General features: G+C 30.6%; 2 protein-coding genes across 4 annotated transcripts; one reads left to right on the top strand and one right to left on the bottom strand.

Moving 5' to 3' along the window:
• Positions 1–2,540: 2,540 nt before the first annotated feature.
• On the bottom strand, positions 2,541–7,531 carry LOC18094902 (partner of Y14 and mago). Of its 3 annotated transcripts, none has more exons than XM_024593865.2 (4): positions 7,277–7,528; positions 7,043–7,159; positions 5,436–5,681; positions 2,541–3,172 (listed from the first exon to the last, which is right to left on the bottom strand). In XM_024593865.2, the coding sequence occupies exons 1-4, from the start codon at positions 7,490–7,492 to the stop codon at positions 3,029–3,031; spliced, it is 723 nt and encodes a 240-aa protein (XP_024449633.1). In that variant the 5' UTR covers positions 7,493–7,528; the 3' UTR covers positions 2,541–3,028. The 3 variants fall into 3 exon arrangements, with proteins under 3 accessions (XP_024449633.1, XP_024449632.1, XP_024449634.1); XM_024593864.2 differs by having other exon boundaries at positions 5,436–5,684; positions 7,277–7,527; XM_024593866.2 differs by lacking the exon at positions 2,541–3,172 and adding an exon at positions 4,562–5,279 and having other exon boundaries at positions 5,436–5,684; positions 7,277–7,531.
• A 9,613-nt stretch (positions 7,532–17,144) lies between these two features.
• LOC7473014 (pectinesterase) lies at positions 17,145–19,162 on the top strand. Its single transcript, XM_002298150.3, has 2 exons — positions 17,145–18,250; positions 18,342–19,162. Exons 1-2 carry the CDS (start codon positions 17,266–17,268, stop codon positions 19,034–19,036), a joined length of 1,680 nt encoding a protein of 559 aa, XP_002298186.1. The 5' UTR covers positions 17,145–17,265; the 3' UTR covers positions 19,037–19,162.
• Positions 19,163–26,567: the final 7,405 nt, after the last annotated feature.

The following is a 26,567-nucleotide window of genomic DNA, read 5'->3' as shown; positions in this document are numbered from 1 at the left end:
TCTATATTTGTTCAAAAATTATTTTGAATGGTATAGAATTTTGCATTTCCTTGTAACTTAATTTGTTTAAAAACAAAAATACAAAAAAAAAAAAAACATTGAAAATTATTAATTCTACTAAAGTTAAGGCAGTGTTTGGCATTGTGATAGTAATTATTTTTTAAGGTGTTTTTTGCTTAAAAATATATCAAAATAATTTTTTTATTTTTTTAAATTTATTTTTAATATCAACACATCAAAACAATTCAAAAACATTAAAAAATTAATTTAAAATAAAAAAAATAAATTTTTGAAAAAAAAAACACTACTCAGCCGCATAAATAAAGATACCTAAAAAGAAGAAACGAAAAAAGAAGAAGAAGAAGAAGAAGAAGTAGCGTTGATGGTAATTATATTAATCATTATGGTAAATTATTTTGCTTGACATACTTCCAACTTAGCAAACTTCTAGCTAAAAATCAACTGAACTTGTGGAATGGATAATAAGTATATATATATATATATATATATATATATAAACGGTGTTTTCGTGTAGAAATTGCAGAATTGTAAATTTTGCTAATTTTTTTAATTATAAGTTTAGGGGTTCTTTTTTAGAAAACTAGTTTTCCTTGTATTTTTTTCTCTTTATACTTTTTATTTTTATCATTTTATACTTGGTATTTTTATCATCTTTTTTCTTATCTTTATTTGTGTAATATATTTTTTTCCTTTATACTTTTTTTTGGAAAAAAATATTATTTTTTATTTTTTTTATTTTGAATATTTATCACTCTATTCTTGACCTATTTATACTATTCTTTTTGTTCTTATCTTTATTCTTTTGTAATTTAAAAAAAAAATTCTTTACACTTATTTTTGAAACATTATTATACAAATACTAAGAAAATGATGTTTCACTATAACAATTGCAATATTGTTCCTTTCTTCTGCTACGTGTAAAATTAATTTAAGATCTTATATGTTTTTATTAATGAATATGATCTTTACTATATTTTATTATAAGTAAATATCAAATTTTTGATTCACGGATATATTTATTACTCGATGTCAAAACACACGTTAATAAGACCTACACATTAAGTCTTTTGCGTTAGAGAAAAAATTGTTTGACTGGCAGCTAAATGAGTTTAATAAACACATTAACACTTTATTTTTTACATTTATTAGCCTAGATGGTTCTCGATATATATAATTAACTTCATGCATATGCTTTTTAATTTATAATTAGATTTAAAAAAAATATTTGAAAAGCTTGCATTTATTGTGACTTCACAATACAAAGGGCTAAGGAGAAAAACAATGTAGGACTAATTATTTTGAAATAATAAAAATTTATTTTAATACTATTTTACGAACAAATTTATTTTTATATTTTTATTTTCATTCCTTCAACAAACATGTTTTTTTCTTTTTATATATGTCTTTAATATCGTGAGATATTAATTAAATATAACATGAGAGATAGAAGTTATCAACTCTAAAAAGATCACAAACAAGATGATAAGAACTTAAATTATATAAGATGATTTTAATTGGCAAAGAATGGAATATCATAATCAATGAGGTTATTAATATGTTAAAAAAATTAAAGGTTTAAGAAAGATTCATGATAAATACTCAAAAATTAAAAACGTTTAAAAATTATGGTGTATCTTATTTGTTTGTACTCTTGTTTATTAAAAAAAAAGGTGTAAATAAAATTATTGTAAGACCCGGTTTAAGAAATGATTAGATTTGTGAAGGGATTAATTAGGATCAAAATAACCTTTAACCTTTTTTTGAATAAAATAAGAACAAAAAATAAGTTATGCCACTAAATCAAACCTTGATCAAGAAATTATCAGGTTAATTCATCAAGTCAGGTTGAGTCTTGTAACTATACTAAGCATGATTAGATATAGAAAATTTTGCTATAAATCATATAAGATAAGTTTATTTTTCCATATACAATAAAAACATGTAAATTCAAGATTAAAGTAGACAAATATATCAAAGACTTCACTTAGTTGCACTTTGTCAACCAAAACTCAAATAACTCAATAGAATTATTAGAGGATATTCTTGTGTCACTTGGCTCTTAGTTTTTAATATATTTTAAAATAAAATCTTCTTTAAGTAAATAATTATAATGATTTGAGAATGTCATTCTCTTTAAATAAAAGTAGAACATTTTCAATTATTTTATATATAATTATATATAAATATAATATCCAAAATTAAAAGATATATATATATATATATATATAGCACATAAATATTCAATAAGAATAAAAAACAATTGTTATTGTGAATTTTTTACATAGTTTTCATGAATTAATTTTTTTTATACAAGCGCATAAAAATTATTTAAGATATAATTTTTTATTTTTTTATTTTTCATTGAAACTTTCTTTTTTCATTTATTTTTCACTTCTTACAAGAAGAATCAACTTACAATTTATTATTTCATATATTTTTGAATTCATTATATTATCCTCAAACATCATCTTCTCATTCATTCCACGATTAACAAATTTTATGGCACCGGAAAACACATCTATAACACCACCTTCTTCTCCTCCTTTGACGGTTAAAAAATAACTTGAAATTCTGACCGCTAGCACAGACTGACTAGTAAATATCTAAAAAGAATTAACATTCATACCAAGCAAGGCAAACAGTCCCAACGACATTCGACTAGACGGTTAACAACTCGCTCTAGGGTGGCATGTCATTTAGGCACAAGAGAAGAGTTTGATTTCCTTGAACGTATGATGTAAAAAATCACACTTGAACCGTGACCACAGAAATTGATTCGAAATTAATGGATATATGGTTGCTGCAGTTTGCATATATCTGGCATAATGGTCCCTCATGAACAAAGAAGAATTATGATTTCCAAACCATAATGGTTGCAGCAAATTGAAGCGCCATGGTTGACAAATTCTGGAATGGTGACTCTTGTTGCACATTGCAAGCGTTTGGATCTTCATGAAAAAGCAAACGGAAGACTACCCAGTTCTCTCACACTAAAACGAAACCCCATTCATGATGATGCCTCTTCAGCCTTTTTACCCTCCAAAAGCTTCAGCTCTTGGCGCCAGCCTTCTAACTTTGCCAACTTCTCCAACTGCTCTGGATTCATATCCTGTGATGAAGTTTTCTGCTGCTGAGCCTCTGCTAGTCGAATCTGGATACAGAACAACAATCATGCAAACCAATCATTTATTTCAACCATGTAATTATTGAAAGCGAAGAGTAAATGAGGACTAAGTGCCTGAATCATGCTAAATAGTCACGGTGTTCAATGTTTTCAAAGGATGAGAAGAATAGCTAATGGCTGTTTAAGCAGGCCAGAACCCCCTGTAAGCATGCCAGAGTTATTTGGAAAGAATATTTGTTGACAGGATCTAAAATATCATAGATGAAAGTGAAAAACATTTGGAAAAAAAAATTCTGTTAAATGTAACATAACTTGTATGAGCTGGACAAAAGCTGACCAGTCAAAATGCTCAGAAGCATCGAGTAAATGTAAGTATGTGCGATGATTTGTTTAACTCAATGTTCTATCAAGGACCCAATACCTTCTTGCAATACAACAACCAAGCCTCAATACCAAACTAGTTGGAATCGACTATATGGATCCTTTGGCACCATTCTGAGCCATCATATACCAAATCCACCTCCACTACCCTCCTTCAGGCCCTCCAACCACCATAAAATTTGTTCCCACAGCCCTCTACCAAACCTCCCAGACCCTCCAGCAACACCCCCGCCCCCTCAACACCAAAAAGAGAAAAGGATGACAGCAACTTTTGAACTCACATTCTTGATCCTTGTCTTGATGTAAATATCTCTCTGTTTTTCTGCCTCTAATAAAGTTTCCAGTATTTTCAAAAAAAAAAATCTCACTCTTGTGCAATATCTTCTAAATTGCTAGTGTATAATTTACAATGTAAGGCAAAAATTGTCAGATCATGCAAAGGAGGTGCAGTATGTGGTTCCATGCAACCAGAACTCCTCGATCAATTTATGCATCGTATTTAATGTATGAGCCTATGGGGACTGGAGAGATGATCTTGTTTCAAATTTACATCGTTCATGCAACACAATTTACCATGTTCTTCAAAAAAAAATGACCAGCATTTGTTGCAACTTAATCATCAAATCTTTATGGTAACTCCATAGAAAACTGTATCTCTTGGATTAAAGCAACACAGTCTTACATCCTTGCAACAAAAGAAAATGCTAGAAACCTCCGAAATACAAAAAATGAACGCTCATTTGTGATTGAACTTATAATTTGATTATTTATACCAAAGATGAAACTCGTGATTTTTTGAAGGACCTCAAGAAATACATGAACTGGATTTGTTTTTAAGAAATAACATTTGCACCATTAAAAACAAAGCTATAAATATTCATATGGACCATGCCCAGTTCTCCAAAACGAGGCAGTTCTTAATTCACAGGGAAGAAAGAAAACCAGTCCAAAATAAAATTTATACTCGGAACTAGAGAAAGTGGTGATCACTATACTTTGAATTTTGCATTCATCAGAGCCCTTTATAAAAAAAAATTATCAGCAATCATCACAACACTTGTTTGGTTCATCATTTTGCAAACGGAGCAAGATTATTACTTCCCCCCTTTTGCATTGACTTCACGGGTTATTTTGCATAATAATAGCATAATACAAGTTTAGAGCACATATGTCATCAGCCCTTGTGCAATCATAAACGATGGTTCATCCTTCATTAAGGCAAAACAGATGTACACTGAATAGCACTGAAGAAACTTACAGCTTGATGTATCTTTAATAATACTCACCTTAGGATTTTAATGAGAAAAGGTAACATGCTTACAGTAGTAATACTTGTTTCTCCCTTGAGGAAATAGTAGTAATTTTTTTGGTCCCAAAATTGTGAGTCCTGCCCTGACTATTTAAGAGGACATGCAATTCTTGTGCTCACAATCATCAGCAATTGTATAGGTTTCTACAACTTTTCCTCAACTGTCATTGTTTTTTTCATCTATCCATTATAATCGGGGATGACTTTGTAAAAAACATTCAGAGACACCCCACAATACACATGTTGAAAAGAGAAAAGGTACTTTGAGAAAACATGATAATAAAACATGCACATTTAAAGAAAGCAATCACATCATCCAATATGCAGAAAATGCCCATTTGATTTGTTAATTGTGCCTGAAACTAATTTCAAACCTGTAAAATCTTCAGATTCTTACTGAGATTTTTTAATATCAACAATGCGCGTGTTATCTTCCATTGTTTGCTGCAGAAGATCACTTGTCAGTTCAAGTTTTAGCATCACTTTTGGCATGTTTAGGCACAACTTATATAATTCCTTAGAGTTCAAAACATAATAAATGGAAACCATGTTAGCCATTATTATCACTAGGCAAAGCTAAAAAGCAGGATTAAAATATACCTTCTTTTTGAGAGCCCGAATTCTCTTATCAATATCTTGAACCGGAGACTCCATATTTGAAGCATCTGCCAAGTCCGAGGAAGGACCAACTACAGCGGGATTTGAAGAAACAGCTAGCTCATTCATCTGAGATGTCAACGATTTAACAGAGTCAGATGCATGGCCTAAATCTTCATCTGGAAGCGCCCCCTTTACCATGTTTCCATCTTCGATTGCTTCTGTATTTTTTCCCTTTTCAAGTGCAGCCTGCTAAAGAAAATGAGTTGGGTATATTTGCATCAAATTAAAAGGAAGAAAAAAATAAAATAGATTACTAAACAACAACAAAAAGGAAATTATTGTCCTATCCAGTGGTACAAACAATGGATGAGATTATAAATGCACATATAAACTTTAGACTATCCATAGAAGAGGCACTCTTCCTCCTTTCTTTATATATATATATGCTGTTTCAAAGGGTCATAGAAGGAGACTCTATTTCAATTTTGCTTCAAGCATTGAGCCATTTTACATGCCGAAACAGCAGAAGCGATAACAAAGTACCCATTGGAGAACATCCAAAAGTAACAAGAGATTAGACAAGTCGAAATCTAATACAAACATAAAATCTTGATTTAATCACAAAACTTCTCTAAATTCAATTTTCCATTTCCATTGATACCTTCCTGCTTTATAAGGTGTCTTTGATATCATTCATTGCTAGTCAATAGTTAGAGAGAACTACTATATCTCCTTTTCTGACTTTTTGTAGCATCTTGATCTCAGGAAATACCTCTGTATTTCAATGAACTAGTCCCCTTTAATTGCTTTAATATTTGATTTGTCTATTTCCCCTTGATAGCTGCATGTTTGAATGCTGCAAAATGTTGTTGTAATCTGCATTTGGATCGCTTGCTTTCTTGGTCATATTTTAGTCATGAAATGGATTGCCTGGTTATTTATGATGCCTAAATTTTTAATTCCACTGCTGCAAAATTGCTACACATACAAATGATTTTGAACTCTTATATCTGCTACAACTTTCAATGGCCGGTAAAGGTTTGTCACAGAACACACAAAGAAAAGGAAAGAACTCAGAAAGCAAATATACATAAAAATTAATCTCGCTAGTATTTGAAGGTGAAGATAAAATACCTATGCTTACAATCGAAGGCATTGGACACAAACAAAGAAGTTTGCAATATTCAACTGAGACGTTAGAATGCCAGAGTGTTTCAACAATCAAAATAAAATTAAGAGTCCAAGTTCCAGGCCATCAAATACATGTTGCATCCGATGCCATACCATAAATAGTTAAATATGGTACTTTTCGAATGTTGTGTGCTAGCAAGAAATAACTGTTGGCAGCTGGATACCATGTGGCTGTGAGTTTGTCATGGAGAATCACAAAGATGGGTACTCAATATATGTGCATCTTGACCTCAAGAAAGAGCAGTTTCAGTGATCATACAAAAGGATGGGTACTTTAGCAGCTAGTTTCACAGCATATTCAAAATTTGAAGCAGACTATGGATTTTTTCGGCGGAAATCACGAAAACACTAACACTTGTATAGGTAGAGAGAGTCCTAACTAGAAAATCGAAAATAAATGGGATCAAGGAACAGACCTGATGCCGCTTTTCCTTCTTTCTTTCATTCCTTTTAACGGACTTAGTTTTTGGTTTTGTATGGGGGTCAGTATCATAACCAGGAGGCACTTCCTGAGATTGCATTTCCTTTCTCCACTGATTTCATCACACAAGAAACCAAACCAAACCCATATCATCTTTTTTGCAGGAAATTAAGAGAATGGAACCAAACCCATGATTCTGCTAGTAATTTGCAAAGCAAACTCAACATACCAGGGCACCTTTGGATTGGTAGATGGCGACTTCGTCTTGGGGGACATAGCCAGCCCGAATCCGAATGGGTTTTCTAAGAGTACCGTCGGGTCGTCGGCTAGGAGCCACAATTCTCTCCCCTTCTTTTAGGGTTTTGCTTATCTCTGTCATTTCTTTCAATTCTTCGTCTCCTCCTCCTCTCTTGCTACTATTACTATTGTTATTACTGCTTGCCATTGATTGATTGATTTGCTTGTAATATGTTTTTTTTTTTTTAATATTTAAGTTTATTGTCTGTGTGTGCTCATTAACGGGTGTGTTGGAATAGAGATGTGACAAGGTGTGTTTTTTTTATATATATATACTATAAAATAAAATAAAACGTGTGTAAAACTTAGATTTTTTTATATATTAAATAGGTTGTACGTAAAATAAAAAAAAAAGCATCATTTTTATTTAAAAGTATTTTTGAAATATTTTTTTCTTTAAATTAATTTTTTATATATATAATTTTCAATCATTTTAATATACTGATATTAAAAATAAAATATAAAAATATAAAAATATATAATTTTAATAATTTATAAAAAAAACATTTTAAAAAATAATCGTTATTATAATTTCAACACTTATAATCTCAAACATTTCTTTAATTACTCTTCTTGCTATCTTTTTTTTTTTCCCTGTAATTCTAAAATATTTTTATTTTTTTCAATACTATGGAAAACAAAATAGTCCCTAATGTCTTGATATAGGATATGAACAATCTCTACTATTTTTAAAATAACACTTTACTCATTTCTATATATTTATTATTACTTTTTTAATTCTTTTTACACGGAAGAGCGAGCAAGGTTAGGCAATAGAGTTATTAAGAATTTGAGTTATGTTTGGATTTTAATAAATATATATTTGATTTGATCATGAATTTTAATTGATTTACATGTTTGAGGGTTCCTTGAAAAATAAAATTCAATTTAATTATGTAATTAATATAAATTTCAGAGAATAATTTGATCCAAATTATGATGCCCATTTTAATTAACCTGAATAAATAAATAAATTTTATTTATATAATTACTATGTCAAGTTATACATAATTTAATGAATAATATATGAATATTGTTAAACTCTTTGTATACCTAACTAAAACATGTCAATACAGGAAAATCTCAATCAAACCCCTAACTCATTACCTTAATATCAATTGAGTTCTAAACTTTTTAATTTTACCATTTTTACCTCAAATATTAGTGTTATTAGACAATGTTACCTTTCTATCCATCCATTATATTAACAATTAAAAGCTTTTATCTAATCCACATGCACACTCATTAAGATAATATTTAGTTAGTGTCTCAAGACAAAAAAAATAAAGATAGTGGAAACAAAATAAAAAAGAAAATAAAAAAGAAGAGACGGAATTGTATTTGGTAGTGATATACAAGATAAAGTAACAGTTTTTGTATCATGTTTGGTTATGGTAGGCAACACAAAATAATATATATATATATATATATATATTTTGTTGTCAAACCTACATATTTAGAAAAATAATTAGATGTTATTTTTTGTTTACTTTAGTTTATACTAAGTATTGAAATTAACAATATTATAATAACTCTAGTTATAAAATCAAGACTGACTTGGCGGTTGACCCCGAGTCTGAACTGGTCCAAGTTTAGTAAAAAAATAGATGAAGGATTAATTCGATCTGACCTGATCAAAAAACCAAGTCAACCAAATAAAACACGGGTCAAAAACCCGTTGATTTTTTTGAAAAAGAAATTTGATCAAAACAAGGTTGCTTTGATTATTTTTTTAAAAAAAATAGGTCATTCAGGTTGACCCTTACGACCCATGACTTGAACCTTATCTCGAGTTGACTCCCGAATCAGGTTTTAAAACTATTATAATAGTTATTTCTATCTCTACATTGACTCGAGTCAACCTGTGTTGACTCTTCCGACCTATGGCTTATGTCTTGCCTCGATCGATCCTCGAGTCGGGTTCTAAAACTATGATAATAACAACTTTTATCCTTACGTTAACCCTCAAATCAAGTTTTAAAATTATAAAAATAACTATTTTATTTTATGTTGACCCTCTTGACATGTGAGTCAGGCCTTACCTTAGCTCAATCTCTGAGTCAAACTTTAAAACTATAATAATAATCATTATTGTCCTTACATTGACTTGGATGAACAATCAACCCCACTCGTGACTTAAGTCTTACCACAGGTTAACTCCTGAATTGAGTTTTAAAATTATGATAATAACTACTTTTATTCTTATATTGACTCGAGTTAACTCAGGTCAACCTGAACCGTGACCCGAGCTTTGTCCCAAATTAACCCTCGAGTTGAGTTTTAAAACTATGACAATAATTATTTTTATTCTAACATGTCTTAGTTAGACAATTTTGGAATTGAGATTTAAAAAAAGAAGAAGATATTTTAGGAATAAAAAATAAAAAAAAAATAATGTTTCTAGAGACATGTCCTCTCTGTATCTTTTTTTTAAGTATAGAAATTCACTCTAAAATTATTCTAGAGACAGATTTATTTTTATGTCTTTGTTTCTGTATCTTCATCCAAACATATTTTTGTCTCCACTATGTCTATTATTTCTATCCCAAAACAATAACCAAACGTTACCTAAGTACTTCTATCCAGATCATAAATAAACTTCAATAAACTATAATTTTTGCTCCAAATAATAGTAAATTTATGCGTAATTGATGATTTTTGATGTGCGACTGTTGGGATGGTATCCTTATTCTCTATTAATCGACTCAAGTCTCCACTCATCCCTCTTCAGATATGTCTTTAGTCATCATTTTCTTCTTTCATATCCAGTCATACATACCATCTTTATTTGGCTAATCCCTAACCTTATTTTTTGTTGCATCTATCCTTCTTTAGGTCTTTATGAGGTTTTTTATACTTTCAGTTCAAAATTGGTTTAAAAAAGAATTTTTAGTTATAAAATATATTTGCCATAACTTTTTAGGGACCCTTTAGTCATTGGATTCTAGGGAAACAAATGGCGTGTCATCTACATTATTTTTTTAGAAAAACTTAAAGGGTGGATAATGTATCGTCTACCCTCTAATATTAAAAAAAACAAAAACAAAAACACAAAAAAAAAGAACTAAAAGTCCTTACACATGGGCTAGGCCTTTTCTTTTTAGGTTAGGTGCGTGCCCTTTATTAGTTGGATCCATCATTTTTTTTTCCTTTTATTTTATTCAATTTCATTCAAATAAATAATTATAAGGGGTTATCTCGGTCTCATGATCTAGATCCCGGGTTTTATGGCTTAGCTCAAGTTGGCTCAAACTTTTTTTTGTCCTTTTTAGATTGAATTTTCTTTTCAGTTTTGTCATTCAATATTAGGTCGATAAGGAATTGAGATTTATAATTTATTTTGATTTGTTTTCTATAAGGCTATCCTAGTCTCATAACCTAGATTACGAGTTTGGTTGTGTAACATGTGCTGACTCGGGTTGATTTTTTTATCCTTTTGTTATTTTTTTCAATTTCATCATTCAACACTAAGTTGATTAAGAATTATGTTTTATAATTTATTTTAGTTTTCTTTTTATAGCGTTGTTATGGTCTCATGACCCAAGTCATGGATTTGTTAGGTTAACCCAAGTTCACTCAGGTCAATCCACACATGTTGTCATCTCAATATTTTAAAAAAATGATGTCTTTAGTTTCGTTTTGACTACAATGCTTTTACCAATCATCCATGTTTTTTTAGATTCGTCAAGTTTATTAGGTCACATCAAATCAACTCGCATACAATTTAAATTTGTTCCTATCAAAAAATACATTAGCAACACTTGATCTTTTTTTTGCATTTAAGTAAAATTGACTTGGCTCACAGCATAGCGCAGACAAATGATATAGTGCTATATATGAAAAATAGTTGTGAAATTTGTTAAATATGAATATTCCAAATTTCTAATATGACACAATATGGTGTTTTGAACATTAAGAAAAATAGAATAACTTAAATATTTGATCAAATTCAATGCTTGTTTAGCAAATAAAAAATATTTTAAATAGAAATAATCACTTCATATTAAATTAATTGCATAAATTATTCTAATTGATGAAAATATACTTAGAAGTCTATTAATTTACTAGTCAGCGCTATGTTTTGGGTTGGATAAAAAAGTAAATGTAAAAAAATGTTCATGTCGTAGGGGACTATTTGACATTATTATTAAACCCAACTTAGTATGTAAACTTTGAAACCTTCTATATAATCCGACTCCTTTAAAAGCCCAAGTTTAAAATTAACTCACTTGGAATTTACCTCGACATGACTCGGTCGACTTAGCAGGTTTAAAAGCAACTCAAATGATCAATAAAAAATGTGTTTTGACTTTTAAAAAAAAAAATCAAAATCACATTATTTTTTTAATATCTAAACGACAACATATTGGATCCAACCTGGGTTTCGCGACTTAATCCACCAAATTCATAAGCCAAATTATGGACCCTACTACGTTTAACAACTTTGTATTTTTTTTTTAAACTATTTTTTCCTTAATGGTGTGATTATAAAAAAAAGTAGGAGTTCACAAAATTGAACATCAACTAAATGCCAAGATGTTTGTTTGAGGTTGTGATAATCTTATAGAAAGTTAACGTAAACAAATTATGAAGACCAATTTAAAATCAACTAAATGTAAAAAAAAATTGAAAAAAAAACAAAAAGGATTCAATCAAAAAAAATTTAAAAGGTGAAATTTAAAAAAAAAATAGAGGGGGGGCTATGAACAGTGAAGGAGCTAGAGGAAACCCCAAACTCTTTTAGTTATATTAGTTAGGTTACCTGCAGTACACTGGAAGCAACCTTTCACCACAAATTTGAAGCTATGAAATCGAAAAAATCATGGAAGTAAAAAGAGATGCATTAAGCAACAAAAAGCAGGAAAGAAGTTTTCATAATGAATATTGCTAGAACATAAGGATTAATAAGGAAAACAATAAAAGTAGGATTGTATGATGATGATGATTCACATCAAACTAACTAAAGTTACAAGCAAAAATATATGCAAATGGATAAGAGACACCAAGATTTTTTACGCAAAAATGAAGATAGACTTTAGTGATGATGTTGTTCAACGAATACAACCCATAGTTTGGGACCAAGAGGTTTGTTCCCTCTGTGATCTCAGGTTCAAGCCCTGTGGTTGCTCATATGACGGCCACTGGAGGCTTACATGGTCGTTAACTTCAGGGCCCGTGGGATTAGTCGAGGTGCGCGCAAGCTGGCCCGGACACCCACGTTAAACTAAAAAAAAAAGAATAGATATAAGTCATGTGTTTGAATATAAAAAAAAAAATTGAAAGAGGAAACGTTTGGGAATTAAGGTCAGGTCACTAATTTTTATGTACCAGATCATTCACTCAATAGGTTTTTTTTTTAGTTTAACGTGAGTGTCCGGGCCAGTTTACGCGCACCTCGACTAAATGAGTTTAGGTTTAGTTAAACTAAATGTTGCATGGTTAGAAAAGAGAAAAAAACAAATTCCTTTCCCAAGCACATTTGTAAATGTTGGTGATAGGTTCTTCAAAAAAGAATCATGCAATCTGGCACAACATATTCTAATCTTATAATGGACTAAGTCTATGGAGTGATTTCCCTTCTAAATAAATAATTAAAAATATGTGTCATACATTCATCTCTCTTATTTTTCGATTAACGATAATGATGTTAAAAGCATTTCTTTAACTAAACAACAATAACAGCGATGGTAGCAGTAGAATAACAATGAAGAAAAGGAGAGGAAGAATAAGAAAGAGATGACCAAAGTTTAAACGCTCTGATCTTCCTTCACAAGTGATGGTGGATTTCACTGCTAATGCAAAAGTGACAAGAAAAGGGAGGTGCGCCTGATCCACCCAAAAAATACACCTCAACAACGGCAGAGAACGAACTTCATGCGCCACGACTCATAGCATTGCAAGGGTCCATGTGTTGGCACTGTTTCAGTCCATATTTTAAATAGTTTCTCAATTGTTTCACTAGTTTCCAGTCAACTCCAGTGACTTTTGAAGGTTGATTTCAAACCCTAAACCAATATTATTTTTTTTCAAAATGATTTTAATGCATGGTGCATATTTGTGTTGCTATATTTGAAGTGTTGTGGGCTTGCACTCGTTACATTATAACCCCGAGGGTATGATATCGCTAGGAATTTGTTTTTTTTAGTGCAATAAGATTGGTGATCAATACCCCATGATGGGGTTGAGAGGGTGGGTTAATTTTACTAGCGAATTAGTATTTGTGCTTGGATGATTTTACGTGTTTGATATTATGTGTGTGCACTAATAATCTTTTGCGTGATTGTAATTTGTGTGTGGATGTTTGATTTTCTTATGCGTTTGTTTTTCCTGCAAGATGCATTTTGCATATGAATGTGCATTTAAAATGTGTTCAATATGTTTTCAAAAAAATATGGTCGAAGCATGTTTCAAATAAAACAAAAATATAAAATATAAAAAAGGTTATGTGCTATTTTGATGAGTTGTGATTTTGTTTTCAAAAGAAATTGTTTTGTTAGGCATGGACATGGTGAGTTGAAAAGTGCCTTTAGCAATACCCTCTGGATTCAATTTTTTTCATCATACAGTAAAACGTTATCCTATTAGCGAGATCACTCTCGAAGTGACAATATATGATTTTTTTTAAAAAAAAACTATCAACCTTTTTTTTTGTTGTTTTTATTGGTAAATGTGTTTTTTATCATTTTTATGTGTTACGAAATATTATCCCTATTGTCAACGTGACCTCACGCATGACTAATGAGTATAAGTGGTGTCCTTCATGCTCATTTTGAATATACTAAAAAAAAGTAGGGCTAAAACCCAATTTTAAACATCCATACAGGTTCAATGCCTATTTTAAAAATGATCAATTTGATGAGTCTTCTATTTTTAGAGATGAATATCAAATTTTTATTAATAGTTCTTCTTAGAGATAAACACTGGATTTTCATGAATGACCAAATCAACAAGGCTTCTATCTTTAGAGATAGATGTTAAATGTTTTGTGAAAGACCAAGCTAAGGAGTCTTCTATTTTTAGAGACCAACATTAAATTTTTTGCGTTTAATTAGAAATAAATTAAAATAAATTGCAAAATAAAGCTTAGAAAATAATTTGAATATGTAATGGCATGCGAAAAATAAATTGAAGAGAAAACACAAAATAAATATGATATTTTATTTGAAAGGATATGATATGAGAGATGTCAATATTTTCTTGGATATAACTAATCTCTTACTTAAATCTTATGAAATTATTGTTTATTTTATGATTCCGAAGTTTTTTTAGGTTATTAGGTGGGTATTTTTTTTTTTCATTTAATATTTCAATTTATATATTGCCTGGTGGAATAATAATACAGACTTAAAATGTGGACCGTATATGGCCTATTAGATTATATATGGTGACCCATGTTATTTGGTTAGTATTTGTGAGATGTGTTATTTGGTTAGTCAAGTGTTAATCTCAATAGAAGTGACTCGAGCTTTATTAAATTATAAGGAGTTTTCATTAATTCCTAAGCAGGAAAACTCAAAAAAAAATTATATATATATATGTGGAAGTCTGGTGATGTGGTCATGTTAATGCAAACCCTTTATATATATAAACCTTTGATATGAAAGCTATTTTCTAAAAAAATTCAAAATATAAATTAAAAAGCTTATGTAAGCATTTAATCAAATAAACTGATGATTATTTATAAATAAAAAAAGTCATTAATAATAACTAAAAGAGAAACTGAGAAAATTAAAATGAATGTAGGCCAAGATATTTAATCTAGATATTTATCTGTTTGTATTTATTGAATTTATTTATTAAAATCAATAAAATATAATAGAAACAGAAACAAATACAGAACTGATTGAATAAAATAAAAGAAAAATAACATTATATAAGGCCAAACATATAAAAAATATTTTTTCAAAATAAATATTTTTTTATAAAATAAAGTTCACATGTATAAAATAAAAATAATTACTCAAAAATTAAATACAAACAAAATTATTTTTAAAAAACCTTTATTCAAAAAAGGTCTATAAAACCCACAGCTTATGCCATGAGAATAGGATAAATTGATAAAAAAGAAATTGAAAATAACCACAAAACTAAATTTTTTTTAAATAAGATTGAATGATAAAATCGTAAAAGAAAATGAGAAAAAAAGAAACTTGAACCACATGAACTTGTCAAACTCGTTACTTATGTCAGTATATTGGAAGTATCACAAATGAAAAAACTTTGATGCACATTCCCTATCAAATCAAAAGCTGAAGGATAAAAAAAATCACACAAAAATTATGATTAAAAGAATGAGGGAGAAAATTGAAATAAAAAATAAATTAGATGGCATAAAAAAAAGTTTAAATTGGAGGGTTAATTTAAAAACAAATAAACTTTAACAAAAGAAAAAATAAATCAAAAGAATAAGGGCTAAATTGAAAATAATAAAATAATATAAACTTTGATTGAAGGATGAAATTAAAAAACTAACAAAAGAGCCAAGGGAAAAAAAAATCAAAAATCAAAAGAATAAAGATGAATTATAAAAAAAAATATGATAAATTGTAAATCAAGAACTAAATTGAAAACATTTAAAAAATTTATAATAGAACCAAGGAAGAAAATAAGCAATAAAATACATAAGGATTAAAATTGATAAATTTAAAGATAAGAGGACGATGTGTAGTTTCTCTAGAAGAGAGAGAAAATAAGGAAAAAAAAACGATCATCGACAACAAATCGACCATCAATCCGTCGCCACGCGTCACCTCATAAGGAAAAGGATACAACGGCACATCCAAAGACATAACAGAAGAGCAAGTTTGGCCACCAAATGGTGCTATATGTGCCACCCAAACACCGCAAACGACACCTACTCTTTGACGTGTGAATGACACGGGCAAACAACTTTTTTCGAATAAAAAATAGTTTCCCAACTTAAAAATACCAGAATGTCCTTTATGAACCCGAGAATCACAACAAAAAACCATAAGAAAGTACATAAATACCCTTAGACGCATGCCTTGATTTTTATCTTTTCTAAGGGTATAATCATATTTCTATTGTATTCTAAAATATAAAAAACTAAAAAAACTCTTGGTCAACAATTCAAGTTTTTTTTTTACCTTCAGGGTAAATAGGTATTTTAATTATTTCAAAATTTTTTAAAAAACTAAATCATCCTTGATTAACCGCTTAAGAAATTGTTTAAGGGGTAAATTCATATTTTAATAGTAGAAAAAAATTAAAAAAATATAAACATACCTCCAAATTTTTTTTAATGATTAATGAACCACCGGAAAAAGTCAAATAACCATCGTCACGAAGGCTTTTTTTTTTCAAGAACAAAATAGTAATTTTACTGTAATAATTCTGAATAAAATAACAATCCAGAATAAAATAAAATGTGACTTGTGATAAAGTAAAAAAGGCAAATGTTATAAATTTCTACTTTCAGATTATTGAATATGTCAAAGCTCGGAGCATGGCAATTTTCCTCCACTCTAATTTTATCCTAACGAAAATGACTTGTAACACAGCAGTACTACATGGAATTTTTCTGACAAATAACACTCACACTTTGTCTGTTTGATAAGATAGTAACAAATTTATTTATTAATTGATCAATTGAGCTGTTTTTTCTGATAGTTTTTTTAGTAAAAAGTTGTTTAAAACTCTTTTATATCCATTATTCCACCTGAAACTGCGTTCTACCATTGCCAAAACCAGTGACATTCCCTTCATGCAGAGAACCTTAATTTAGAAAGTACCATTTGTGCACTATAAAAGCTCAGCCCATGTCCCTTCTTCATCTTCAACCTCGCCACACAAACAGAGCCGAGTCTCTGTTTGCATCATCGTTATCTTTCTCTTTCGTTCATATTTTTCTTTCTTGTAGAAATCAGGAATCGATACAAGCCAGGGTAAGACAAAAAAAAAATGTTTCGTAAAGTAGTTGTTCCCGTTATTTCCCTCATTCTTGTTGTCGGTGTTGTCATTGGGGTGGTGGCCGTAGTGAATAACAATAAGGGCTCCGATGGAGGCAAGAAAGAAGAAAATTTGTCTCCAGAAATGAAGATAGCTACTCAGCTATGTCAACCATCAGAGTACAAGGAGGCTTGCACCGAGACCCTCAGCTCTGTGAACAGCACCGATCCTAAAGAATTTGTCAAGCAAGCTATACTGGCTGCTTCGGATGCCGTGAAAAAATCATTTAACTTTTCCGAGGATTTGGTCGTCAAGGCCAGCAAAGACAAGCGCGAGAAAATGGCCTTGGATGATTGCAAGGAGTTGTTGGACTACGCCGTCCAAGAACTTCAGGCATCAATGTCATTGGTGGGAGATAGCGATTTGCACACCACAAATGAACGAGTTGCAGAACTACAAAGTTGGTTGAGCTCCGTCCTTGCATATCAAGAAACTTGCGTCGATGGATTCAGTGATAACAGCACCATCAAGCCTACCATAGAACAAGGTTTTGTTGATGCTAGCCACCTCACAGATAACGTTTTGGCTATCATCTCTGGCTTGTCAGGCTTCCTCAAATCTGTTGGTCTCCAGTTTAACATTCCTTCTAACTCTCGTCGCCTTCTTGCCGAGGATGGATTTCCCACCTGGTTCTCTGGTGCTGATCGTAAGCTTCTGGCTGCACAAGGCAATGGTAAGGTTAAACCAAACGCGGTTGTGGCTCAGGATGGTAGTGGACAATTCAAGACCATCAGTGCTGCCATTGCTGCATATCCCAATAACCTCAAGGGACGATATATCATCTATGTTAAGGCTGGAATTTATCGTGAGTACGTTACTGTTGACAAGAAGAAGCCCAATGTGTTCATCTACGGTGATGGACCAAGGAAGACCATCGTCACAGGAAGCAAGAGCTTTGCCAAGGATGGCTTGGGCACCTGGAAGACCGCTACTTTTGGTAATGATAAATTTTCTTTTTCTTTTTAATCTTGAACATAAATTATGCATTGTGGGTTCTTTCCATTGATTAATTTCTGTTGCTATTGCAGTGGCTGAAGCTGATGGGTTCATTGCCAAGTCGATGGGATTCCAAAATACTGCTGGTCCTGACGGGCACCAGGCTGTGGCACTTCGCGTAAGTTCTGATATGTCAGCATTCCTCAACTGCAGGATGGACGGGTATCAAGACACATTGCTGTACCAAGCTAAGCGTCAATTCTACCGCAATTGTGTTATTTCTGGCACCGTTGATTTCATCTTCGGTTATGGCGCTGCTGTGATCCAAAACTCGTTGATTGTTGTACGGAGACCCAATGACAACCAGCAGAACTCTGTGACTGCAGATGGCAGGAAAGAGAAGCACGCCACCACCGGGTTGGTCATCCACAACTGCAGGATTGTCCCTGAGCAGAAGCTAGTCGCTGAAAGGTTCAAGATCCCAACATACTTGGGCAGGCCATGGAAGCCATTCTCCAGGACTGTTGTCATGGAATCAGAATTAGCAGATTTTATTCAGCCGGCGGGATGGATGCCATGGGCTGGAAGCATACATCTTGATACTCTGTACTATGCCGAGTATGCCAACAGAGGCGCTGGTGCAAACACCAACAAGAGGGTGAACTGGAAAACTTTCCATGTCATTAACAGGAACGAGGCTCTGCAATTCACTGCCGGCCAATTCCTTAAGGGCGCTTCTTGGATTAAAAATGCTGGAGTGCCTGTGTTGCTAGGCCTAAAACGTTGAGGAGATGCATGGTGTCTCGCCAAAAGGCTTGTAGGGGAGAGTCGAATTATATAAAGACAAGATCAACATGAAAAAATAATTGTATAATCTGAGCTTTGTATTATGAAATTGATTCGTTTCCATTTATACATATACTAATTATTATAGTGTTAGGATATTATGCCAGCACTCGCTTTCATGGACCTCTTCACAGTTCCATTAATTATTAATTAACTATAAAATCAAAGACGACGCGGTTTTACTGTACCCTTCAAATTTAAATAGTATTTTTTTATTTAATATTATATTTTTTATTTAATTATTATATTTTCATAACCCGGATTAACCCGGATTTCAGGTTTAATGGGTTAATCCTGACTCAGATTTTTTTCTTTTTCTTAATTGTTTTTTTTCTCAATTTTATCCTTTAATATTGATTTGATTAAGAATTAAACTTCATGATTTGTTTTGTTTACTTTTTATTAGGTTATCCTAATCTCATTACCTGAAAATAATGTTTAACAGGTTAACAAGGATTGACTTTGGTTGTTTTTTTATGTTTTTTATTTAATTAATTTTTTTAATTTTTTAATTTAATATTGGATCGGTTGAGAATTGATCTTTATAATCTGTTTTAATTTTTTATGAGAATATCTTAGTATTACGATCAAGGGCACTGGCTTTGGCATTTTAACCCCGGTTAAATCAGGTCGTATTTTTTTAAATTTTCTTTCTAAGAGGTTATATCGGTCTCATGACTCGGGTCACGGGTCCTTCAACATTAGACTTGCTTTTTATTAAGTTATCCTCATCTCATGACCCAAATCGCGGGTTTGACGGGTTAACCTAATTGACTCATTTTTTCTCTCTCTCTTTTTTAATTGACTTTTTTACCCCAATTTTATCAATTAATATTGTGTTTGATTGAGAATTAGACTTCATGATTTGTTTCGATTTGTTTTTCATTGGGTTAGCACGGTCTCATGACCTAGAAATAATGCTTAATGGTTAACTCAGGTTTATTTGTCTTATTTTTATGTTATTTTTTTAATTAAATTTTTTATAAATTTCATCATTTTATATTAGATCTAACATGGCGATTGAGAATCGAGTTTTATAATTTGTTTTGACTTTCTCATACTCAAAACCAAAGTCGCGGATTTATCAGGTTAACCCAGGTTAAATCATGTCATTTTTTAATTTTTTTCTATAAGATTATCTTGGTCTGATAACCCGGGTCATGAGTTTGGTGGATTAACTCAGGTTATTTTTTATGTTTTTTTAATTGATTTTTTTTAATCTTATCTTTCAATATTGGGCTAGTTGGGGATTGAAATTCGTAATTTGTTTTGATTTATTTTTTATAGGGTTATCTCAGTCTTATGACTCAGGTTGCAAGTTTGACATGTTAACTCGGGTCGTTTTTTTAGGCTTTTTTTTATTAATTGTTTTTTCAATTTCATCATTCAATATTGAGTTGATTAAGAATTAGGCTTCATAATTTATTTTGATTTGATTTCTATAAAGTTATTGTAGTCTCATAACCCGAGTTGTCTCATGTCAATCCAATATCTTATTTTTTTAATATTAAGAAATATATCATCTTGAAATTTAATTTAGTCAAATATTGTTTTCACGAGTTGTATAGCTTGTTTTGGATTAGTAAAGTCAACCAGGTTACATCGGGTAATCCCTCATGTATTTTTTTTCCTCTAGAAAAAAAAATCATCAACATTTGAATATTTTTTTATATTTAAGAAAAATTTAACTTGATCCACAACATAGCACGGGTCAATCATCTAGTTAATAGTCTATAAAGCATGTGTGTTTTGCTATAAGAAATCAAAAGAAGATTAAGGTGTGCATTTGATCTTCTTGTATAAATATGGTTACGCTAGCAACATCCATCCTCCAATTGGATCCAAAATTCAATTCAGGCTTAGAAGGTGTTTGAGAGCAATGTTGTCAAAAAAGCGAGTTAATTCTTAAAATCTTATAATTTTATGAGTCAACATGTATCCAACATGTCAAATCGGATTAAAACTCGAAAACTAGTAAAATCGGTCAAACTCGTTCAAACTCGGTAAAATCAGTAAAATCAGACCGATTTTACGAGTTTGAAAAAAATATAAAATTATGCATTCTGGTAATCTGTACCTTAACATTTTCATTGTTTTAAATTTATATCTTGTAAAACTTGTGCAATTTTATAATCAAGGGCTTGATTTTGACTATAATTATTATAATTTTTTTTAACGATACAAGTTATTTGTGGATTTTATTTTTGTAAAATTAAAATACATATTCATTCTTTATAATTTCTTATGTAAACTATTAATATATCAATTGATATATTACTCTGTTTTAGATGGCAAATATATAGAATAAAAGTTGTAAATTGGCATGCTTGACCCTTGGAGTAATTAATGTTAAATGGTCTATTAAAATTTGAAGGGACTCGTTTCTTGTAAATGACGAAGTAAGTGGGTCGATTTGTCCAAGAAATAGAGGAATCAATGTGAATAAAATAAAGGTGTTTGAACTTTTCTGTTGTTTATTTTATTTTTATTTTAATTGTGTTATATTGTTAATTACTACTTGATTGAAGTTATTAATATATAATTAGTTAAAATATTTTACTTACGATTTTATGATTTTACGATTCGAGTTTATATTGTATATTCCATGTCATGTCAAAAAAGCCTTTTTGACAATCTTGTTTGAAAGTGTGGTAACAGTTGCTTTTCAAAGTGTTTTTCATTCCAAAACACATTAAAAAAATATTTTTTTTATTTTTTTAAAATTATTTTTGTCATCAGCACATCAAAATAATATGAAAATATCAAAAACATATTAATTTAAAACAAAAAAAATCAAAAATTTTCAAAATAACTTTCCAACCGCAGTGTCAAACACTGCTTCAAAATAACTTTCCAACCGCACTGTTATTAACTTTCCATCCGCTTGTTGTGTTGTTAGGTTTTCAGGTATCACCTTTAATGACCAGAGAAATGCATGGATTCACATTGATCATGGAGTGTTTTATACACTGTCTACTGTTATCCCTCAGAAATGATTTGAGATTTGAATCCTCAGATTTGTTGCTATTCTCCATAGACCTTCACAACATTCCCAACTCGTTGTAATGCCTCTGAGGTTGATCTGTAGGAGGATTGTTGTCAGGTTTATTTGAGATTTTCTTTTTTGGTTTTCGTTAGGTGCTTCATTTTTTGGTGATTTATAGCAGTTTTACTCAACTTTACTTGATTTGATTGGTAAACTCAGTGTTGCAATGTTGTTTTATATTTATCTGGATCTATTTAGCATATAATACCTGATTAGAGCTTTAAGTCGGAATATGGGTCGTATTGGATTTAATAACTTTAAAATATACTTGTGTTCTTGGATCTTGAGAAAGTTTTGGATAAAAAGGGTGTTTAATAACATGGTAGTTGTTGTTTTTTAAAATGTATTTTTGTTTAGAAATGCATCAAAATAATATTTTTTTTATTTTAAAAAAATTATTTTTAACACCAGCACATTAAAATGATTTGAAAATACCAAGAAAATATTAATTTGAAGTAAAGAAAAAAAATTAATTTTTTTTCAAAACCCCTTTAAAATACAAAAACAAACAGGTGTTAAAGCGAAACAAAGGACAGAATCTTTCAAACGATCAGGTTTGTTATTAAACCGAACTCATAATTGACCCAAGTAAACCCTGTGATATGCCCAGGTTTGGACCGACCCAACTGGCATCTTAGTTAACGCCACCAAACCTATTTCAAACCCGGCTGAGTCAAAAGCTAGGTTATTAAAACAAAAGATTAAAACGCTTGAAACTACGCCGTTTTGAATGAAAAAAACGAATCCCTAAAACCATATTTATGAAACTCAGACCGGCCCAGCGGGTCGACCTGGTGGCTGGACCGGTCCGGGTAAGGTTAAAAACCGGCTAGCGCAAAAAAACAATCAAACCCGGTCGACCCGGCGGGTCAACCCGTGACCCGGGCTACCCGGGTGAGACCCGGCATATATATATATATATATACTAGTTATATGACCCGCGCGATGCCGCGGGTCAATTGTTTTGCATAAAAAATATTAAAAAATGCTAAGATCTAAATGTGTTAGGTTTTTTTGCAAAGCCATACCCAAGAGTCTCGGGTTTGGCAGCAACGCCTGACCTAAGAGTGATATTTATAATATTAATAATAACATTAAACTTGTATGACCCAAGTTTAAATGGGTCTAGCTGCAATACCAGACCCAATAGTCTTGGATGTGGGTCTGGCTGCAAGGTCATGTCATAAAAGTGTGATAATTAAATAGATTAATTAAAAAGAAAAAAAACCAACAGGAAGAAAAAAACTAATGAAGAAAAAAAAATCTTAATTAACTGGGTTAACCCGTCAAACCTGAGATCCGTGTCATGAAAGTCTAATAACTAAATAGAAAAAAATTTAATATCAACAAACTAAATAAAAAAATTAATTAAAAAGAAAAAAAAGAAGGCATCAGCCTTTTCATCGTGGACTGCACTTGCAGTCCACCGTGAAAGGCGTAAAAAGAAAAAAAAAGCAAATAAAAATAAAAATAAAGGCATCAGCCTTTTCACCGTGGACTGCATACAATATAAAAAGATGAAATCGGAAGAACAAAAATAATGCGGAAAAAGAAAAACAATCTGAATCAACTGGGTTAACCTAACAAATCAGGTTAACCCGTCACACCAGGATTCGTGTCATGAAAGTGTGATAGCTAAATAGAAAAAGATTTAAATAAAAATAGGGGAAAAAAAAGATAGCTCGGCGTTTCACTGTGCAGTGCACAGTGAAACACTGAGCACTTTTAGTATATGTTATAATAATAATAATAATAATATTATTATTATTATTATATCAGTAAAAAAAATTAATTAAAAAGGACAAAGCAAAGAGAAAAAAAAGCTACAGGAAGAAAAAAACTAATGAAGAAAAATAAAAAAAAAATCTAAATCAACTAGGTTAACCTGTCAAACCTGGGATTCATGTCATGAAAGTCTGATAATTAAACAGAAAAAATTTAATATTAAAAAACTAAATTAAAAAAATAATTAAAAAAAGACAAAAAGACAAAAAGACAAAAAAAACTAAAGGCATCAGCTTTTTCATTGTGGACTACACTGTGCGGTCCACAATAAAAGACTTAAAAAGGAAAAGAAAAAAAAACAAAGGTATACGTCACGGGTTATTTTTTTCCTTGCATAAAAAACATCAAAAAATGTTAAGATCTAAGAGTGTTAGGTCTTTCAGCAAAGATATACCCAAAAGTATTTAGTCTAGCTGCAATGTTTGACCCAAGAGTAATATTTATAATATTAATAATAATATTAAACTTACATGACTCAAGTTTAATTGAGTCTAATTGCAACAGCGGACCCAAGAGCCTTGGATGTGGGTCTGGCTACAAGGTCATGTTATAAAAGTGTGATAATTAAAAAGAAAAAAATCAACAGGAACAAAAAACTAATGAAGAAAAAGAAAAAAAATCTGAATTAACCGGGTTAACCCTTCAAACCAGGTTAACTCGTCAAACCTGAGATTCGCGTCATGAAAGGTTGATAACTAAATAGAAAAAAAAATTTACGGGTTAACCCAGAATTAACTAGGTTAACCTATCAAGCCCGGGAGACGTGTCATGAAAGTCTGATAATTAAATAGAAAGAAATTTAAAAAACTAAACTAAACAAAAAATTAATTAAAAAGAGAAAAAAATTTCGGGTTAACTCGTCAAATCAGGTTAACCCATTAAACTCGGGATCCGTGTCATGAAAGTCTGATAACTAAATAAAATAAAATAAAATTTAACATTAACAAACTAAATTAAACAAAAAATATTCATTAAAAGAAAAAAAACACAAAGAAAAAGAAAAAAAAAAAGAAGCCATAAAGGCATAAAAAAAGGAAAAAGAACGGAAAAAAAATAATAAAAAAAAATGAGCAGTTTATAATTATAATATAATATAATAATAATAATAATATAATAATAATAATTATTATTATTATATTATATAAGTGAATGAAAATAAAAGGCGTGGGAAGCTACAATGCTTTTCCCACGCGTTTTAGAATATTCTACTAGTTACGTAAACCGTGCGATGTTGCGGGTTATTTTTTTTGCATAAAAAATATATAAAAAAAACTAAAATTTAAAAGTCTTGGGTTTTTCTGCAAAGTTATACCCAAGAGTTTTAAGTTTGACTGCAACGCCTGACCTAAGAGTAATATTTATAATATTAATAATAACATTAAACTTGCATGACCCAAGTTTAAGTGAGTCTGGCTGCAACACCGGACCCAAGAATATTGGATGTGGGTCTGGTTATAAGGTCGTGTCATAAAAGTATGATAATTAAATAGATTAATTAAAAAGAAAAAAACAAATAAAAAAAACCAACAGGAAGAAAAAACTAATGAAGAAAAAGAAAAAAAATCTGAATTAATTGGATTAACCCTTCAAACTAGGTTAACCCGTAAAACCTGGGATTCGCGTCATGAAAATTTGATAACTAAATAGAAAAAAAATTAACGGGTTTACCTAGAATTAACCGGGTTAACCCATCAAACCAAGTTAACCCGTCAAACCCAGGATACGTGTCATAAAAGTCTGATAATTAAATAGAAAGAAATTTAACATTAACAAACTAAACTAAACGAAAAAAATTAATTAAAAAGAAAAAAAATTCGGGTTGACTCGTCAAATCAGGTTAACCCATCAAATCCGGGATCCGTATCATGAAAATTTGATAACTAAATAAAAAAAATTTAATATTAACAAACTAAATCAAACAAAAAAAATTTCATTAAAAAAAACCAAAAAAAAAATTAAAAACGAAAAAAAGAAAACGACAGTTCTATAATATAATAATAATAATAATAATAATATATTAATAAGTGAAAGGCGTGGGGAAGCTACAATGCTTTCCCCACGCCTTTTATAATATACTAGTTACATGCCCCGCGCGATGCCGCGGGTCAATTATTTTTTACATTTTAAAAATAGCCAAGATCTAAAAGTGTTAGGTTTTTTTGCAAAATTATATCCAAGAGTCTCAGGTTTGGTTGCAACGCCTGACCCAAGAGTAATGTTTATAATATTAATAATAACATTAAACTTGGGTTAACCCTTAGCATAAAAGTATCTGGACTGCAATACCAGACCCAATAGCATTGGACGTGGGTCTGACTGCAAGGTCGTGTCATAAAAATGTGAAAAAAAGAAAAAAAACCAATAGGAAGAAAAAAACTAATGAAAAAAAGAAAAAAAATATGAATTAATTGGGTTAACCCTTCAAACCAGGTTAACCCGTCATACCTTGAATTCGCATCGTGAAAGTTTGATAATTAAAAAGAAAAAAATAAATTAATGGGTTAACCCAGAATTGACTGGGCTAACTCATCAAACCAGGTTAACCTGTCAAACCCGGAATCCGTGTAATGAAAGTTTGATAACTAAATAGAAAAAAATTTAACATTAACAATTTAAATTAAACGAAAAAAATTAATTAAAA

This window comes from Populus trichocarpa, chromosome 1 (genome assembly GCF_000002775.5).
Source record: "Populus trichocarpa isolate Nisqually-1 chromosome 1, P.trichocarpa_v4.1, whole genome shotgun sequence".
In the NCBI taxonomy this organism is placed as follows: Eukaryota; Viridiplantae; Streptophyta; class Magnoliopsida; order Malpighiales; family Salicaceae; genus Populus; species Populus trichocarpa.
This window is presented reverse-complemented; position numbering and strand designations above follow the sequence as displayed.